Source organism: Aphelocoma coerulescens, chromosome 2, assembly GCF_041296385.1.
Source record: "Aphelocoma coerulescens isolate FSJ_1873_10779 chromosome 2, UR_Acoe_1.0, whole genome shotgun sequence".
In the NCBI taxonomy this organism is placed as follows: domain Eukaryota; kingdom Metazoa; phylum Chordata; class Aves; order Passeriformes; family Corvidae; genus Aphelocoma; species Aphelocoma coerulescens.
This window is the reverse complement of record NC_091015.1, coordinates 101,682,786-101,702,703: the sequence shown is the minus strand read 5'-3', so window position 1 is coordinate 101,702,703 and position 19,918 is coordinate 101,682,786. Positions and strand designations below refer to the sequence as shown.

Below are 19,918 nucleotides of genomic sequence, written 5' to 3'. Positions count from 1 at the left end.
TTTATGGGTAATATGAAAGTGACAAAAGATTTTACTTTGGCTATGGGTAGGATTCTTCAATTTAAAAGTATAAACAAAAGCTTTGAGTTCCTTTGCAGCTAAATGGAATCAGGCTGTTGGACATCCTTCTAAAATTTAGTTAGACAATATATTTTTAAGGTGATATTCATGCACCAGAAGCTGAGACATGGCCACAAAGGGTGAGTGGTTAGATATGGAAGTTTCATTTAAGGAATCTTCATGTAAGGGTCTGCCTGTATGAGTTAAAGCTCAGGCCAGATTTGTAGTTGTATCTTAATTTCCTTGAGTATCTTACTAATGGAGTTTGGAAATTTGTGACAGTGAAAAAAATATAAAAATGAATAGATGCTTTGAACAAAAAGAAAAAGGGTGCAGACAGGTATGTGTTTTTGAAAACAACTGTATGCAAACAAGCATAGTGTGAAAACAAAGAGAAACTCAACTCCCTTGTTCAGTACTGAAAGAAGATACTGTTGTGAGACAGTATGTTGGCAGTCCTGTACAGCATAGGTGTATCCAGGCCAGCTTGGGCCTTAGGAGCAGTCCAGACATAGAAGCAGGGGCTGATGTATCTTCTTTCTCAGGTCACTCAGTTGACTGTTTAATAATTGTTGGCTCAGCAAAATAAAAAGAGTCTGTGTAGAACTCCCTTTGACTTGAAGGTAGTCTGTCTGGAGCACCCAGATTAAATGAGGTAGCTCCAGTCCATGTTGTGTTACTGCAATTTGATGAAATGGCAGGATGGCATTTGACAGAATGCTACAAGGGCTACTTGACTATCCCACACAGTAGATTCAGTGGGAACCAGAACAATCTCTAGGGATGTGGAGGTTGTAGTTCCAGGGAATGTAACACAAGTAATGCGTATTGAGTAGTTCAAAGTATTCTGTAAGTACATAATTTAATTTTGAGGTAACTTTTACAGGACTCCATCAAAACTCTAGACTTCCTACAATACATTTTAAAAATTATTCACTTCATTTAGGTTACGTGGGAGTATAACCAGTTACAGAAAAAGAGAACATGTAGTGATTTGATGGAGTATTACTGGAATGTACAGTGCAGTCAAATAAATGAATGTTTTGTCTAATGTGGCTGCATTCACTTTATGCTTGCAGCCACAAAAGTTATGTTGTCACTTGTGAAGAGTTCACAAAAATGCCACAGAAGTGAGGCATACCAAAGGTCATAACTGCGATTCAGAGTTCAAAAATCTTTTTTGTTTTTAAGGGTGGACTTTCATATGAGCAACATTAATTACAGCAGTTTGTGTTATTTAAGTAAATGGACCTTAACAGAGAGGTAGTAATCACTGTATTGATTAGTTTGACTTAAAAATTAGTGAGAACTTTCCAGTAAAGTTGTGATTTATCTCTTCTACTTCTTTGAAAGAAGTTTTCCCTGAAGCAGATAGCTCTATCCTTTCCTTCTTTGATCTAGCATTTTAATCCCTATGTTTTTTACACCTCTCTACATGCACACACATAAAATATATTTCATGTTATTGGACCACTGATATTTCTGTTATGCTTAATAATAATGTGCTCATGTTTTTATTGGATTGCCTGGTGAATTGTCAACACTCTAGATAGACATTCATCCAGAATTTATCCCAGAGAGGTCAGAATTGTGTTGTGTTCTTCAGTTTTCTAAGTCTTGCAAACTTGTTATACCATCTTCTGCAAGGTTTTGGAGCCAGTCACTGATAATCCTAACCTTTTTATCTCTTGAGTCTTTTGTTAATGGTTGTTCTGAATCTTCTGGGAAGCTTTGAGTAAAGTACTATCATTTAACTATCTGAGCAGACCTGAAAATGTAAAAAATGAAGTGGCATAGGAAATTTAAACATAATTTCCAAGGATGAGGACTTTGGGTGAAAAGTACATCCTCATCCAATATATTGAAGTATGATATAAATAAATTGGCTTTTTGATGTAATGACAGTGTTTATTGGGACATTGTACATTATATACCACAGGGATCAAGTGCTTTAGCAGGCACAAAATGATCTGATTGCTAAATGGTTACCAAGATTGGTTCTGCAAGTATTTTAATGGGTTTCTGGAACAGCTGCCTATGTTATTGTACCTTTAGTTTGCCAGTCGTGGAATATTAAGCTTCTGATCCACTTGAAAGTCCAGATGATTAAAAGCCTGATTTTTATGGGATTGGAAGTATTCCACAACTGTATGTTTGTGTATGAGTGTTTTATTGCTTTCTAACTTGAAGGCAGTGCTGCTAGTTTGCAAAGGCAGCTCTCCTGGTTTGCAAAGTCCCATTTCAGAAGCAGGCTTAAGTCTTGTGATTCTTACAGAGATCTTCATCCTTTTTAGGAAAACAAAGAAAACCGGATTTAAAAATGCTCTTTGGTTATGAACTCTTCAGTCAGTGGTCAGTAGTGAGGAAAATTATCCACTTGGCACACACACAAGGTTAACAAACTCTGGGGAGGAACTGCTTGCCCAAATATAAAGGATATTTCAGCAATCATCCAAAAAAAAAAAATCAGTATCTGGAAAGTAGAGAATGCCAAACAGATGGCATATGTCATGATGCTGAAGGAAGATGTATGTTTCTACACAATGACTTTCCAGAGTTTTGGTAGACTGGAGATGTGAACTTTGCTGGACCCCTCAAGTCTTAGAGCAGGAAAACGACGTGTAGGAGTCTGTTATACCTTACATGGGCTGAAGAAGTCAGATAAATTTATCAGTACAGATCTGTACTCTTTCCCATTTTGTCTGTTGAATCCCACTTCAAGTCAGGACAAAGTTTGTGCATAAATTCTGGATAGTTACACTTCACTGTCTTATTTTTGACTGTTGAAGCACCCTGGATAAAAGTAATTTTTCATTGCTGAGATGGTGGGTCCTGCTGCAGAAATGCTTCAGTAAGAAGGAAAAGGGATTTATCAGTAAATATGAATTGATGTGGACTTTGTTGGACCGCTTTTATGATTTGAACATTTTCAGTCTGAACTTTTAGAAACTAAATTTAATTGAAAAGCTAATTTAAACTTTAGGCAACTTCTCAACATCTCTAACACCACTCTCTGAAAAGGAGAGGGAGTTGGTACCTGTGAAATGTACAGGATGATATGTTACCTTAGGTTTATAAAGGGGAAGGAGGTAATTTGTGTTTGGCAGAACACAACAGACCTATAAAGGGAGGATCATACAGTGCTATAAAACTATCAATTCTGTTGTAGGTGGTTTTTTCCACATCTAGTAAACTCGTGAGTTTTTGTTCAAGCTCATTTTTTTAAAGTGCATTATTGGCCTTTCTCAAGTATCATGACTAAAAGATGAGAATAAATAACTCAGGGGAAAGTATTTATGCTTAGGTAGCTGGGTATTTTTTCATCTCAAAACTTAAAAGGTGCCAAATTACCCACCAGCTCTGTTGTGCAACCTAATCTTTTAGTTCTGCATCCCAAGTGCCCCCCCACCCCTTCCAAAGCACAAGAGGAAGAGACCTGTGGTGGACCCATAGTTCTTCAGTGAGAATCTCGCACTTCTGCGATTCACTAAAACGGTCCTTAAACTCCTTATGGAAAAACCTGCTCTAAGGTGAAGGCATCACAGGTTTCTTCTCTTTTATACACTGTAAATCAGCAGCTTAAACGCTGAGGTCACCAGGTTGAATGCCAATGTCTTACTCTACGTTGGCGTTGTAGCCCGCCTTGAGTACACACTTGAGCTCCCCATTTCTGAGAAGCATGTTGAAGTTGTTGCCATTTCATGTTATCCATTTCATCTTCTCCTTTAAAACCCTGTGTTTCAAAATTTAATGTTTCCTTCTGACTCTGGGCCCCCAGATGGTCCTGCAAGATTTTGGTCCTCACAGAAGCTCTCTCGGAGAGACCCAAGATACTTGCATTGTCACCTGTGTATTATAGGTGTGTGTTTATCATTTGGCTTGGAGTCCTGGAAAATTCTGTAAAAATTATTTCTCATTTAAACTGCTGCTGGAATGCCTCAACCACCATTACTAGTTAATATCATTTTTTGAAGTTACAAAGTGCAGTATATAGGAAACCTTCAAACCAATGCTTCTGCCTGCTTTACTTTTTAGACTGGCAGCAGAAAGCTAAAACATAGACTCATGCCCTCATACAGCTACTGCACGTGTGAGAGCAAACAGCAATCTGAGATACAAGCAAAGTCTCTGTCCCTCAAGAAGTCCTTAAGGAAATAGTTCCCATTTTGAAAGACCAACCCAAATACCACAGAGTTTACTTCTGTTAAAGCTAAAGAGGACACTGATTATTTCCAACTACTGACCTTTCTTTGTCCTATGGGCTGCATTGTTTCCTGCCTTTCTCTTTGGAAGTAGGGAGGAGAACTTTCCCATTAATACTGCCTCTGTCCCATGAGTACTTGGTATGTCTTCTGTCAGGTGGTCCATCTGCTAAACTTCTAGTAAAACTTGGAGAAGTTGTTCTTGACATACATTTATCTTCAGTGGTTGGTTCAGACTTGAGTCAAATAAGTATATATTTCTGTGTATGGTTGTTGCTCTAGTACGTTACTATCACCAGCTTTACAAATCTCTTGTAGAATATCATGGCTATAATAACACTTCTTCTGTAAGAACAGTGTAATTCCAAGTGGAAAAGATCCTAATTTTGGTTGAATTGAGTTTTGTGCATTGGTACAACTTTGTTTATTTGGTGTGTGTGTTCTTGAGTTTTTCCATTTTTAAGGTCTATATCCAAATACACAGGAAGTAATTGTAATCTGGAACCTTAATGTTTTTTCCCCCTATAACTTTCAGAACAATTTTGAACCTCTCGCAGATTTCTTTTCCTCTTTTCTCTACAGGAAAGAGCAGTTTTCATAGTAGACGTTACTTTGTTAGAAAAGTTGTGAGTTCAGAACCTTGTATGTACATTTGAGTAAGGCAACTCTTGAAAACTCAGCCCAAGATGGCACTTTTCAGCCTTTAGAGTTTTGTACCCCTAAATATAAAATGCACAAGATGGCAACTGCAGTCAGCAAAATAATTGCATTTTTTCCATACTAGAAAAAAAATGAGGAGTAAATGCTGTAAATGGATATCCCACTGCAGGCTGCTTGTACAGCTTACCTCCATGTTAAAGGCAAGCAGAGCCAGTTGTGCTGCCTCTGTAGGATTCCTTTAGAGTGTCAGGGGAGTGTAGTGATGGGGATTTGCGTTGTTTGGGAGAGAGGCCAAGTGAAACCCTCAGCTTCAGCATTCTCTACTTTTGCTGCTGTTGCTTTGTTTGTTGCTGATTCTACAGTGGGGAAAATGTAACTGCCCACTCAAAAATGTGTATATGGATACATCTTAGAAGAATTGTATGTAGTGCCACGTTGCTATTCCATAGCTTTTTGTGTTCTCTGGTGCCTTGTAGAGCCAGTGGTGATGTTGCCAGTATAAATGGTTTGCTACAATACTTTCTGCTGTTGTGTGTATACAGCACTTTGTGTCTTGAATCAAAACAAGGTTTCCTCACGCACATTTGCCTGCAAATAGAGAGGTGAAATAATTTTTTTTCCCCGCTGCTGTCCTAAGAAGTTTAGTGGCACCCAACTGTATGTGTTCAGCTTATCATGGAAAAAAAGTGGGTTTTGTTTATGCATTGAGCTGGTGCTGAAATTGATTGTGTGGGAGTTACAGTTCTGAAATCAGTTGGAGCTGCCACCCTGCAATTAATTAAAGCAATACTGAGTTTTTGCAGGCTCTCTTAAAAAAAAAAACAAACTGTTTTGAGCAATTTTCAGTTGGTTAGAGTATCTGTGGCATTCTGGCTGCCCTGCAAGGCAGAGGTTTTAGTGATATACTGGCAGCACTATTTAAATTGCAGGCACCTGCCTAAGAAGGTGGAGTACAGCATGTCAGCTGTCCTCAGGATTCCTTCTATGATCTGAAATTGGGAATGAGAGTGACTAGATGAAATAGGACTGACACTGCTAGAGAATAAGCTGAAATAATGATGCTCGGAAGATCAGTTTTGTGAATTGAGGGATTGTCTGTCATTGCCCACTAGATTTGATATTTCAAGGCTGACTTTAATGGAGTGAGATGAGCTGGGCAAGCACATTTTTCAGAATCTCTGAGCACCTGAGCTGTGGTCTTCACTACCTGGTTACAGCCAGTCTTGGACAGTTAAGTTGCTGAGCAGAGAAGGATATGATTATGTTCTGTTCACTGAACATGGTGCAGAGTTCTGCTTGTTTCCTTTAGTTGCGCAGTATGCCAGCTGTCTGGAGCCTTTTATGTATTTGCTCCTGGCCTGACTTTGCCCCAGTCCTGCCTGTTCCTTGCATCCCATACTACCTTAGGTACTGTCTCCTTGTGTTTCAGCTTGCCTTCCGACCACAGTCTCATCTTGGCTGCCTATTTGGTATGTTTCTCAGCTTCTCCTTACAGACCTTTGGCCCTGCTCCTGACTTTTTTGCACAGACAGACTTGGTGCAGCCTTTGAATTTTCAGATTTCTGTGTATTTACTGAACATGAATATATGTGGTGAGAGTAAAGGTCTGTGTAGCCTTGTGCTCTGTTTTCAGAAATGGTTAAGAAAAGACTATAGAGTTAGCCTTTTCTTGGTGTGTATTTTCAGCTTTTTGCTGATGACTGAGAGTTTCAATTTCACTTAAATTGTTGGGCTTAACCACTAGGGGCCTGATAGTTGGTGTCTCACAGGAGCTTCAGTTGTTGTTTAATATTAAAAAAATAATTCTGTCAGCTTTTTAGTCCAATGTCTAAGGAAGTAAGGCTTAATATAACTGCCCTAATAGGCTAATTCAACAGGCAGTACAAATCCATAGGAAGCTAAGATTTCAGTTGCCTGTCTTTCAGCGTACCATAATTATTTTTCTTTGCACAGGGGTATGTTGCTGCTTGTGGTGCTGGTCATTTGTAAGGTAACTTGCCTTGTGTTCCTCTGGAACTTAGTGCCATTGCAGTAGCTTGCTTTTGGGAAGGTTGTAACAGTAAAGCTCCCAGGTTCACACTATTTGCCTGTACAGTTTTCAGCTACAGATGACATCAGTGTAGTCTGATGTTTTCTGTCACACTGCCCGAAGAAAAATCTGTCTGCTTGCTTAATTTCATGTGTTATAAATAAGACCCTGCTTGCAGCATGTCCTCAGAAAAGACCCTTGGAGTTCTGGAATTATCTTACTCATTCCTTGGCCTGAAGTAACCTAAATTCTGTCATTTGGGCCTAATGTAAAAGAAACTTCCAAGTGAAGGCTGGGGATGTTGGATCTTTTGCTTTCCTTTGCTTTATAATGTTTTTGCTATGGAATAGTAATTTGCAACAGTAGGGCAAACTCAGAAGTAGCATCACTTAAAAGAAAACAGTTATGATACCAAGTGTGATTTCCCTTGTTTTTATTGCTTGTTCTGTGTTTGTCAGGGTTTTCCCCTATTCTTTGTGTGTTAGTATTTTTGTGATTTGTTTTGGGGCTTTTTTGTTTGTTTTTACCTTCCCTTGACAGTAATCCCAGCTGGCCAAAGATTGCTCCCCTGACAAGCGTTGTTCTATAGATACTGTCTGAGAGCAGCTGTGTAGGAAAAAGTGCAAGAGTAAGGTAACTTTTCTGTTACACTGTCTCCTGAGCTTTGGCAACTTGTGGGATAAAAGTAATATTTCAGAGGCTGGCTGAATGTTTGGGAACTTGCTGTAAGGTTTGACAGATTAGTTTCTCAGAACCTTCAGAACTGAAGGATTTTGGTGAGTTGCTGGTTAAACTTTTAGTAGGATAACACCAGAACCAGCAGCTTTTGCTGAGTACAGGACTAATTCCTTACACTGTTTTTTCTTCACACTTTAAGCACTAGCTGATCCATTAATGTAGCAAGTCTATCCTTGACAAAAGCAGATTATACAATTGGTGTCAGTGAACTCCTCTCACAGTGTCTGGAAAAATGGAAACTGTGTTTGGGGCAAGTAGGAGAGCTAATGTTTAGTCACTCTTGAACCTTCAGGTAAGATTACATGATACAAAAATTATTAAAAGGTATTTGAAGACAACCTGCTTAAATAAAGGCTTGAAGCATACATTTGAAGGTGCTTCTCTTTTAGTGCTTTTGGACACTGCAAAAGAGCTGTATGGGCTTCTTATTATTTTGAAAGTTGTCTTTGCTGTCCTTGTGACAGACATGCATGGAGATTATTTTGTAGATTGACTTCTGATTTTTGCTCATGTTCGTTTTGTCTGGCTATGTACAAGGGTTTTCCCACTGAGGCAGGAAGAGGATGTCTGAGATCTAATTCATCTGGTATGAGGAACTGGCAAACAAGTGACAACTGAGAAAAAGAGCATGCTTTTTCTGTTGATACTGATTCTTCACAAAAAATAACATCAGTGTATATAATGTCTTTGCTGGTGTACCTTTAGTGGAGCTGAGAAGTCATAGAAGACAAGAGCTCTAAAGACAGAGACAGTTTGACCCACAGGATGTCTTTTGGAAGCACTTACATAGCAGGGAGATTCCTGCTGCTTTGCTGAGTTGGGAGTGGCTATAGATTTTGTGATTTTTGTGGAAGGAGAAAATGGCCTATAGACATTGTTGCAGAAAACTGTGCATAATATGTACCATCATGTTTTACATTATCTGTGTTGTATGTAATGATCTATTAAAAACTGAAAAAGTGCAAAGTGCCAAAACTGTGAAAACTTTTTTCCTTACAGAAACTTACAAAAATATTTCAATAAAACTGCAATAATTCAGCTGAGTATTTGACTTTGCAGTGTAATATAGTAAAGTGGTTATGTTCTTCTAACAGAATTTTTGTCCAGAGGACTAATAGGGGGATGAGTGGAGGGGGGGAGATGTTTTTCAAACAAAGGGGAAATAAAGGCTGGTTGCTTGTTTTTGTTTTCCCTTTTCTTCAGCTCTGATCAAATATATCCGACCAGTGTTTGTATCTCGGTCAGACCAGGATTCTCGCAGGAAAACTGTTGAAGAGATAAAGAGACGTGCTCAGTCTGAGGGTAAATGGCCACAGGTACCGTATTCTGCTACTCTGTGAGAGATGGTATTTGGCATTTCCAGGCTTTGGATATGCAGTTTGCTTTTTTCATTGTGGGTGGCTTTAGATGGTTTGGGGTGGTGTGTGTGAAATTTCCCCCACCCCCTCTTTCCAGAAGATAAAATGTAAGATTCTCAGCTCTCGTTGCTCTGTGTTTCAAGGGAAACTGGGTAAGTACATGGGTAGACAGCTCCTAAGTGGTGCTAAATGGACAGACCCCATAGCAGGTTAGGAAGTCCTCTAAGAAGAAAAAAAATGAAGTGCTCAGCAGAATACCTAGGGAAGTATTGTGTATTCTTGCTGTTAGCAAGGTTTTGGCACTGCCATTGTTGGAGATGTGATACTGAGCAAGGCAGCCCAAGCAATTTGGATGTTCCAATAACCAGAGCTCACCTCTATTAAACCACATTATGAAAGCATGGATAAATAAGTGGCTCAGGGTTTTTTTCTGTACCTAAAGTGTGACTGTTTACTCTCTTTCAAGGCACATTATAATGGGAAAGAAGGGATGACTATTTAAGATCTCAAATTCCTAGAAGCATGTGATTATTTTGCAAATTTGAAGCATGCCTGTGGTTTTTTTGAGATTAGGTTACTGTATGTTTTTTGTGGGATTATTGCTGCTAACAGTGGTTATGCCTCTGCATACTGGACCTCAAAAACATTATAAACAGCTATGAATAAATTGACAGGTGATATATAGCTTTTGCATCATGACTTTCATCATTAGGTTTCAAAGCAAGGTAGTACAGAGTGGGCCAGATTTGGGGGGGGGGGGGCTTTGTTTTTGTAGAGTCTACCCTCTTCTGCTGAATTGGTTCAACTTAAGCATTTTTTTGCTTTTTTTTTAGAATTCTGTTTAGGTATTTTCAGTCTCTGTCATTTGGACATCTGTGCACATGCCAAGTAATAGCAAAGAGAAAATAATGTCTTAGCCTGTAAGCAGGTAGCCTGGGAGCAGGAATTTTGTTCTGGTACAAAACAGAATATGATATTTTTACCAGCACCAAAACTTTTGGTGAAAATGCTCTTATACTTAACAAGTGTTTCTGGTCCCAGTTCCAGTAAATAGAATTATTATTGGAGGGCAAGAAAGAGGCAAATTCACAGATAAAGAAAAATATTTCTCTTATTAAGGTAAAACTTTACTTAACATCTTTGGCGCCATTTATTTATTTTTTTTTTAACTCTAACTGAACTGTTTTTCCCTGAGAACATTTTTGCTGTAATCAGTTAATGACAGCTTTGAAAAGATGTGTTTATAAATAAATTCACATTGAAATAGTTCTTAAAAGTCAACTTTTTTTTTTTTACTTCAAGATAATGATATTCCCAGAGGGCACTTGCACAAACCGATCCTGTCTAATTACATTCAAACCTGGTAGGTATTATGCTCATTTCTCTGTTCTCTACAGAATGTTCTTGTATCTTCATTTTCTGAAATACCACTTGCATTTTAATTTGCTTGCTGTTGCAGAAGTTGTTAAAAATCTTGCAGTCGGGTGAAATTGGAATATAAATTTTCTGATGCTACAGGAAGATTGTAATTCCACCATTGAACAAAACAATTTAGATAATTCAGATTTTTTTCTTGGCTTCTGAGATGCATATGAGCTGGAGGACTAATGTTTCTTACTGGGTTTTTGTTTGTGGTTGTGTCTTTTAGCTTTTTTTTTCTTGCCCCCTCCATTTCCTATTTTGGGTCTGTCATGCAGCATTTAATACTCTCTGCTACCTTAAGCTCTATAGTGTATCTATTTCAGGATGCCCAGCCTGAAATAGTTTGTTGTGTTGTATCTGGCTGATCCTTCTCTAACTCTTCTGTCGAGTTGCATTCTGGTGAAGATGACACGAAAATGTTTCCCATGTAACATTGTTGTGGAGGTTGCCATTTTTTATAATTTTAATGTAACATCCATATTCTAAGCTCTTTTCAGTAGTATCACCCTTTTAGCTTATCAGATTTACTAGAGGGTGTAACACTGAACATTGCTGCAGCTGTAAACTGCATTTCCCATAGGGACAAATGCCAGTACTGCAGTAAACCACCAACCTTTAATGTAAACATGCCTTTATCATTAGGCAGGGAGATGGTCAATGAAGAAGCTTTAGTGAGCAAGGCAGCTGTGGATGTGTTTTTTGATTCTTCCTAGTTTTCTGCCTAGTTTCTGGTCTTGCTGTGTGTCTTGTATTTTGTTTGGCTTGCAATTTAAATATCACTATTAGAATATCATGCAGTGAGTCAGCATTGTGGTTCCTTGTACTGATTCATTTGGCTGAAGGAATCTCAGACTTTTCACTCAGCTCTTACCTTTTTAGATGAATGAATGGTGGTTACATCCACTTCTTTAGCTCTTTACTCTCCCTCTCTCTCCACCTGAATCCTTTTAGCTTTGAAAGCTGCCCGAATCCTTCATGTAAGCCCTGATTTCCTGCCCTCCCTCTGTGCTACACACATTTCAGGCACCATGTGTTCTGCCTCAAATTCTCATTCTATCTTCCTCTGCTCTGGTCTAGAACATGCTGCTGTCTGCCTCTTGACTGTCTCACTTTTCCTACTGAAACCTGGCTTCTGTATCCATCCAGCCTTCCAGAAATCCTTTGCCTCAAAATTCCTCACTTGTATCACATTACTTTAGGTCTCTATTCAAGTTACTGCTTTCAGGATGCCTTTCTCCATTCTACTAACATGGCCTACACTCCTTGCTCTTAGTACACGTTTCTTGGCTTTGTGTTTGTGTTTAAATGGTAGTGTTGTCATCCACCACTCAGCTTTTGTCAGCTTCGGATTGTTTCAGAAGTTGCTTAGACTGTTCTTCAAGAGCAGAAGGTACCACTGGCCTCCAAACCTCCTAAGGATTCCATTCAGAACACCTTCATTTAAAGATGTTTATACTCCATTAACATATATTCCTTTTATGTCTCAACAGTTATTTAGTAAAGCAAATGTTATGCTAAGAATACAGTGTACTTGAATTATTCGGTTCTTAATTTTAATTGGAATGTTAGTGAGCTCTTAGTAAATTGTCAAGAATAACTTACTTTGAGTGAAACTCTTAATTTCTTCATGAGAAAGGAGATGTTGAGAGAAGTCTTGGACAAGATAGTTATCATGCTTACCCAATCTTTGTATAAGAAACCAAGAAAATGCTTAGCAAATGGCATAGAACTTGTGCTGTTTATTTATTAGAACTGTAATTTTCACATGAATTGAAGCAATGCTTCTGTATAATAGTTCTAGTTCAATATAGCTCTAGTTCAATTTATCATTATTAGTTTTCCCATAGCTACAGAATAGAAGTGACATTAATTCTGTTATTTCAGAGATGAGAAATTGCCTATAAATTGTTGCTGTTCAGATAAATATAGAAAGCTTCTTTTGCATAAGAAATCTTGGGTTCTTCACCAAAAATATTGTGACAGGGAATTAACTTAACCATCTTGTACGTGGTCATATTTTTTTTGTTCATTTATTGAGCTGAATTTGGTACTAAGCTTTGACTCGTAAATGACAATGCATGTAAGTTGTAGAGGATAATTTAGATAATGACAGCAAACATTTTTAATTGCCTATCTGCTGAAAAGGTGGATATGCATTGTCATTCTCCAGTGCTTGCTTTTTTGATTACTTTTGAGGCTGCTTTCAGATCCTATTTTTTCACCATCAGCTATTTCCTATCAGTCCATTAGTTGTATAACATCTTTTTGCTGCAGTAAACTTCTTCTCTACCAAGATGCACCATAAATTAATTATGTGTCATATGTGCCTTCTAGGAGCATTTATTCCTGGGGTTCCTGTACAGCCGGTGGTTTTACGTTATCCAAACAAACTGGTAAGTTCAGCTTGCAGTGTAGTTGGAAATTTAGGGCATTTTCCTTTAAATACATTGGCCCTTGTACAACCTTTTAGGTTTAAATAATCAAAAATTGTTAGTAAGTTCTTATTAGTTAAGTGTTTATTCCTTAAGTCTCAAGCAATATGAGGAGTCTTAACTGAGTTTAAATGTTTCTTCTCTGAAAGTTCTTCAGGTTGTTACAAGAAATCCTGCACAAATGATGAGGCAAACGGCAATTTCTGTCCAGGATCTGTATGCCTATGTGCTCCCTGTTCCTGCAGCGTGTGCTGGAGAGTTTTCTTAGTGTCATTTACTTTTGGAAGATGTTTCTGCATCTCCTGCCTTTTGGGGTGTGTCAGTCACCAATTACTGTGACTGGCTGAATGGTATAGGGTAACGTGCTGAGGACCTGTGCACCTTTGTAAAGCATCACCTTGTAGGTGTTTTGCATTCACTGTGCACTTGGCTAAGGAATTAGCTAATATGGACTAGTCATCCAGTATAAATTATATTCAGGTAAAATGCAGATTACAGTGTTTATTTACAATATCTGAAGTTTCTCTTTGAACCCACTGGGGCTATTTTCATGTCCAGCCTGTCCCCTTCTGAAGTAGAAGTTACTTAGGGAGGGTGTGGAGAGTGTCAGAAGTAAAATAAGGACTACCTGGTCTCTTTGCTGATGCATATCACATCAGAACATCTCAGAGTAGCCCATTAACAATCCCTTCTTCTAAGGAAGGATTTTGTTTCTTGGTACCTGAGTAGCTTACAATTATTTCTGTCCACTGTTCTTTCTGTCGTTTACAGGTTGATATAAAACATATGCTTGATTAAAAAAGAACAGGATCCAAGCAAAGTTAATATACACAGACCACCATTTGCTCTTGACTGAGACAAGGTGTAATGGCAATCAAATAGTTGCAGTAACAAACCCAAAAACTATCTTTGCAGGTGCTGTGACAAGAATAGCAGCCTGATATGCTTGCATAGTATCGAGTGCGTTGTGGCAGGCTGCCTGGGACTTCTCATTACATAATGGTTATATTTTCAGGAAGAAGGATTCTTTTCTAAAAATAGTTTGAAATTTTGATGGCAGTGCCATTTAAAATGGCAAATATGCTCATGGCTTATGTCATACTTAATAGGCCCTGTAACTTTTTGTTAATGATAAGCCTATAGCAATATAAAGCTATCAAATGTTATTTTGTAAATATCTGCAAAAATCCAGGTGCATACTGAAATGTCATTGTTCCCTGTAGTGCATGTTATGCAATGCTTGTAAACCAATTTTAAATGTTCCTAACACTTTATTAACAGAAATTTGTGAGCTTTTAACATTGAATTAAAACAGTGTAAATGTACATGAAAATTATTATAATTTTTGTGTTACTGCAAGAATGTCATAAAAGAAATTGTAACTGTTTATATAGGTATCCATTGTGAGCTGGCATGATTTGTGTATGGGACTTTACTTTTTCCTACTACTTTTAATTGCTGTAAAACACTTAGTTTTCAGTGCCTTACTGAGTAATTTAACCTCCCATGGTTTACTTCCTAGAGACCTTCCAAAGATCTAAGCATTAACGACAGTAATGGCAATAATTGCTATTACTGCTTGATTTTTACGTTAGCTTGGGGGTTGCAGGAGAGTTGCATCATAGTTAGAATGAGGAGAGGCAGAAGGAATATGATGTGCTACATGAAGATGAGGTTTCTTTTGGTGAGGATATGGAGTTAGATTATTTTGTTTCAATAATTGAGCTGTTCTTATCTCAGCCTACAAGGCAAGGCTTACCTTTTCTTCCTGATTCTCCTGCCCACTCCGGGGGAGGAGGAGTGAGCAGGCAAGCAGCTGCCTGGTACTTAATTGCTAGCTGGGATTAAACCACAACACATGTAAGAACAGAGTAAGGAAAGAATATTGGTTTTCATACACTAAGACACCATTTTTAGCAAACTTTAAATGTCTCTGGCTTCCTATTTGTTGTTTTGTTTGACTGCTGCATACAAGTTTAGGTTTTAGAAAGGAACTTTTTAGGATCTTTGCTTAGACAGTGAACTCCAGATACACATTGTGTGCAGTCACCCCACTGCTTTTCTCTTGAAGTGCCTGCTCTGATCTGTGTTCAGAGCTTTGAGTTCCACAGTACAGATGAGAACAGTCTTGGATTTGAGTACACCTGGCTGTTTCGGGAGGCTTTTTGAGATCAGAGCCTGAGGTGAATGTAGTAGATGTGTGCACTCTGGCATGTTTGTTTCATTGTAGTCTATTCAAGAACTAGGGATAGCACTACTGTTCTGCAGTGGGCTGAAACAGGGCAAAAGTGAAGAAGTAAATTCAGCTTTTTTTTAGAAAATACAGCTGGTTCTGGTTGCTGTGAAGAATTCTCTATTTGATATTATTTATAGTCAGGTTGCTCCCTGAATAGCAGTCGCCTTGGGCCTTATGATTATTTGCATTAGATGACATCTCTGGTCCTGTATCAGTGCTTTTTAGTAGTAGTATTTTAGTCTTGCTCTTCTTGATGCATGAGCAGAAAGAAATTTTAAGGCTTAAAATGTTGTTCAGACCTGATATTCAATATTTGCTACTGGTTATCTAGATTGGTAATATTTTGGGTATTGTATGCCTGAGAGCTATGACCTATACTCTAATTAAAATAAATGCTCTAATGTCTTCACCCATAGGCTCTCTACTGCAATCCTTTTTACAATTTTTTACATTTTTTTCTTTGTTGTTTCTTCATTTGAATTTTCTGTCAGAGTGCTGTTAGTTATGAAATTATAAAAATATATAAACTATATATCTGTTTAAATATCACAGAGCCATTTAAAATGTATTTTATGTCCAAATGTCTTCCACAAGTAACTGTGCTATTTGATAAGAGGTTTGGCAGCAACTCTTGTACAGTTTTGGTATACAGAGTTAGCTGAGCCTTTAAAAACACAGCCAATCTCCTGTTTGAAGGTTGGCATGTGATTCTCAGTATCCTCTTGTGTCAAATACAAACTTTGTGGAAGATGGCTCTTCTCCCTTGTTTCCTCCCGTGCTGAGGGGAAAAAACAGAGGGGATAACATTCAAGGTCAGGTTGGATGGAGCTCTGGCCAGCATGACATAGTTGAGGATGTCCCTGCCCATTGCAGGGGAGTTAGAATAGATGGCCTTAAAAGGTCCCTTCCAACTAAGCTATTGTATCATTTTATGTACTTCCACACTATTTAAAGTATTCATTACTTAGGTACAATAGTTTCAAAGTGTACTCAGAGTACTGTCAAAGTGAATGTTGTCCGGAAGCGTAGCTGCGATAAACATAAAAGGTGACTTAGCCATGTAAGAAAAATCCTACTTCCCTTTGTCTGCTTCTTGTTTTTATCATAAAAATATTGATTATGCTGGTAGGAGTCTCCTGTAACATGGATCTGCCTCTTCCAGATCAGAATTCTGTTTTCTCCTAGATAGCATTTCTAGCCACTATCCCTGATGCATCCTGATGTTTTGATGAGAAAAAGCATGTCTGTCTGCTATGATATTTGCATTGGGAACTTCTTGCAGGATTGTTGATAGACAGCATGGCTTACTTGAGTTTGACTTGCCAGCTAGCCAGCATGGATTCTGAAAATACCTATGCACTGTTCAGTGATCCAGATACACTGTGGAGCTCCCATTTTTCTTTATCTCCCTCTGCGCTGTTGCAATTTAGAGAGCTGAGCTGGAGATGTGTAGTGCTTGGTGTTCTATAAGGCAGATCTAGTCTCTAGATAAGTTATCAGCTATCTACACTGGTTTCTCAGGGTTTGTAATGAAAGTTCCTTGTGGAAAAACAGCAAATGCCATAATGTGTTTGCTTGCAGTGTTACCAGAGACATCAAAATAGCCAGCAACAGTGTAACAATAAAACTATCCACATTAAAGTTCTGAAAGAGCTCTACATGGAGATGGGGTTTTTTCATGCAGATAAATTGATTGCTACAGAGAGACTCATCCTTTATCATATTTTGTTTGATTGAAAATGATTGTTAAAAGTAAAGTTTTAAATTTTTAATAGATCTTTGACATATTGACCTTATTCTCCAAGCTGTTGTTCTTATCACATTAATTGCATTTTTCACCTTGTATGAATGGGTTTGTTTTCTTTTTAGTTTTGATGGCCTTTTGCTCTAAGTGGTGATTAAATCAAGTTAAACTCAAGTTTTTTCATGGTCATGGCACATGTGATCACCTGAAATCTATAGAATGGGTTTGGATGGTGGCATAGAACTGAACTGGAACAGTTTTCAGTAGGTTGAAATAATTATCTTTCTGATCTGGTCTTTTAGAAACCTGAATTTAATGAGTCCTCTTGTCTTTACACTAATGACTTGAACTCTTTTTCCCAGTTAGAACAGAACTAATTTCCAGGTTTTCAGATTCTTACTTGTACACTTAAGTCTTGTCCCCAGGTAGTGCAGCTTTTTTCTGTGCTATTTCTTAGTTAAAAATGTGAAGACTTTTACTGTCATATTCCTACCTGTTATATATTTCTTTACAGGTCTCTGTTCCCTTTTTGCTATTTGCATCTTGTTCACTGCTTTTACTGCTGTTTGTCCTTTCTTAGAGTTTCACACAGTGTCATTTTGGCCATACAGCTATATAAAAGATGGGCTGATTCCTAACAGGATTAAGAACTTTTGCAAAGAGAGGATAGAAATTTCCATGAAAACTTTTTAGTCGTATGTTGTCAGTTATGCTGTATGCAATGTAAAAAGTTGAAAGCACAATAATTAATTGCAAATGTCACACTTCCTTTCATAGGACACAATCACATGGACATGGCAAGGGCCAGGAGCGTAAGTGGTTTATGTTTTATTGCTTTTATCACTGCTTTTCTCAGTTAGTTTTTATTTACATGACTTATGTGCATATGTAGTTAACTAGTTGCTGGTTATTTGATTATTCTTTGGGATTAATTTCTCTTTTATCTGTTATTCTCTGATTGTGATAATAGTCGTTAAGAGGAATCCAGGTGTAAACAGTGTACTTCTGCTGCTATGATTCTGCTGGTTTGCAGAATGAATTCTAGGTTTTTTATTTCAAACTTCTGGGTTTTTTTAGCCAAGTGCCTGAAGTAAAACAACTTGCTTCCGCTCTACATATTTTATTGTCTGCAAGTTGATTTGGTATCTTATTGTATAAAATTTCTAGGGCTGTTGTTTGAAATTGATCTACTCTCACGAAAAGAGTCAACTGACTCAAAGAATTTGAAGATACTATTCCATTATCTTGTCAGAATATAATTGTGACCTTTTTTTTTAACAAAATGTTATTCTAGCGGTTCTTTAGCAAATTCATGTAATGTAAAATATTAAATGAAGCAGTTCTTTCTTGCTTAAAAAATTTTGGCATTATTTTCATGTTGGGATTTGAGTAGAAATTCCAAAACGTTTAGATGAAGATGGAAACAACAAATTTTGAACCCTAAGTAAAGGGGAGTTGGCTTCTATGGTTAATGCTGTGTATTGTTTTGAATGTCCCACCTGAGTTTCTATATTTTTGTAGTAATGAGGAAACCGTGGGGATTAGCCAAGATTCAAGTAATTTGGAATTTTGTCAATTAGTTTTGCACTTGAGAGCCAGGTCTAATTAAGGACATGATCTGGAGACTTGAGGAAATCAGTGATCACTTCCAAAGGTTCAGCTTACAATTAATTTGTCACTTTGGAAGTAGATGAGTCCATGGTTGTGTATAACATAAATAGATACTGCAGCATTTGCTGCATAAAGGGATTTCTGTTCTTGCGAGCTACTACCTCCTCCCTTGAATTTGCACTGCAATTCATGTAAAAAAGTAACTCAGCCATAAAGGAGAAAGGTGAATAGCTTACTTCCACCCTAATGTCCTAACTGAGGAGTCAAGAACACATAAAAGGAGAAAGAGGGAAGAAACTTGTAGGTGTGTTTCCTCGGATCACTATAATGTCTACAAAACCCTTATTCTGAAATGTCAATCTCTGCTGATAAAGTTAAATTAAAGCTGAATCAGAATCTGCAGCAGCATGTCACGTTATACAAATTGACTGGGTCAGTTTAAATTACAGCTTTTCTTAATTAGGATTAATTTTCCTGAGTGACCTAAAATGTATTTGTGATGTCTTAGCAGAAAATACTATTAAGACTGATACATTTGCTGAGAAAAGGAAGTATCTTTTCTGCCTTAGTGTTAGCCAAAACTTAATCTGGAAATGGTTCTGTATCTAGGAGTATTCCCTTTGTTTAAAGGTGCTGTGGGTTATAAAATGGATCGAAAACTTGTCACATGCAAATTTAAACACTTTCTTACACTTACTGAAGGTAATGCTTTTACAACTTTGACAGTATTCAGAGCAGATCAGCTGAGTCTACCTTGAAAAAAAAGAATGAACATAGTATATAACTTGAATTTTCTCTACATTGGACTTGAGTTAGATACAGGTTCTATCATTTTAACTTTTTATTAAATTCAGGGTTTAATCCTTGAGGATTACAGAGTTGACAGAGAGAAAAGTTTACTTGTAACTTATTGGGGATTTTTTATGCCCTCAAACAAGGACCTAGAAGCCAGACTTTCATGTTTCTGTCAGGGACATAAACTTCCAATCACAGGCTCCATTGTTGTTCTTGATCCTTTTCTTTGCTTTAATGTGTTGGAAGCTAAATAGAAAGGAAGGCGGGGGGGAAATGTTTTGCAGCCCTACATGACTGTCTAACAAAATGAGTGGGGTTTTGCTTCCAGGAACTGCACTTTACCTGTGCAAGAAGATTTTGACCAGTCGACCCCTCACAATGATTGACTGCTACCTAGTAACTACCTAGATACTGTATAAAAATGTGGCTACTAACACTGCTTCTTAATTTAGGTGTACTAAATCCTTTCCTGGATTTGAATCTTAATGCTTTCTAAGGTCAAGTTGACTCCAGTTATCTTGTGTCTTAGGCTATTAAAACACACGTACTGCATTTCATTAACAGACTTTGGAAGTATAATGAACTTTGATTCCAAACTGAGGCAATGATAAAATCTCAGTGGTTACATAAT

At 37.7% G+C, this 19,918-nt stretch overlaps 1 protein-coding gene across 2 annotated transcripts in view; it reads left to right on the top strand.

The window, feature by feature from the left end:
• Nucleotides 1-19,918, top strand: part of LPCAT1 (lysophosphatidylcholine acyltransferase 1) — a 59,676-nt gene that overhangs the window by 8,342 nt on the left and 31,416 nt on the right. For both annotated transcript variants that reach the window (XM_069004208.1, XM_069004209.1), the window contains exons 4-7: nucleotides 8,893-9,005; nucleotides 10,350-10,410; nucleotides 12,804-12,862; nucleotides 17,659-17,693. In XM_069004208.1, coding sequence (XP_068860309.1) covers nucleotides 8,893-9,005; nucleotides 10,350-10,410; nucleotides 12,804-12,862; nucleotides 17,659-17,693 — 268 coding nt within the window. The remainder of the gene's footprint in view (nucleotides 1-8,892; nucleotides 9,006-10,349; nucleotides 10,411-12,803; nucleotides 12,863-17,658; nucleotides 17,694-19,918) is intronic.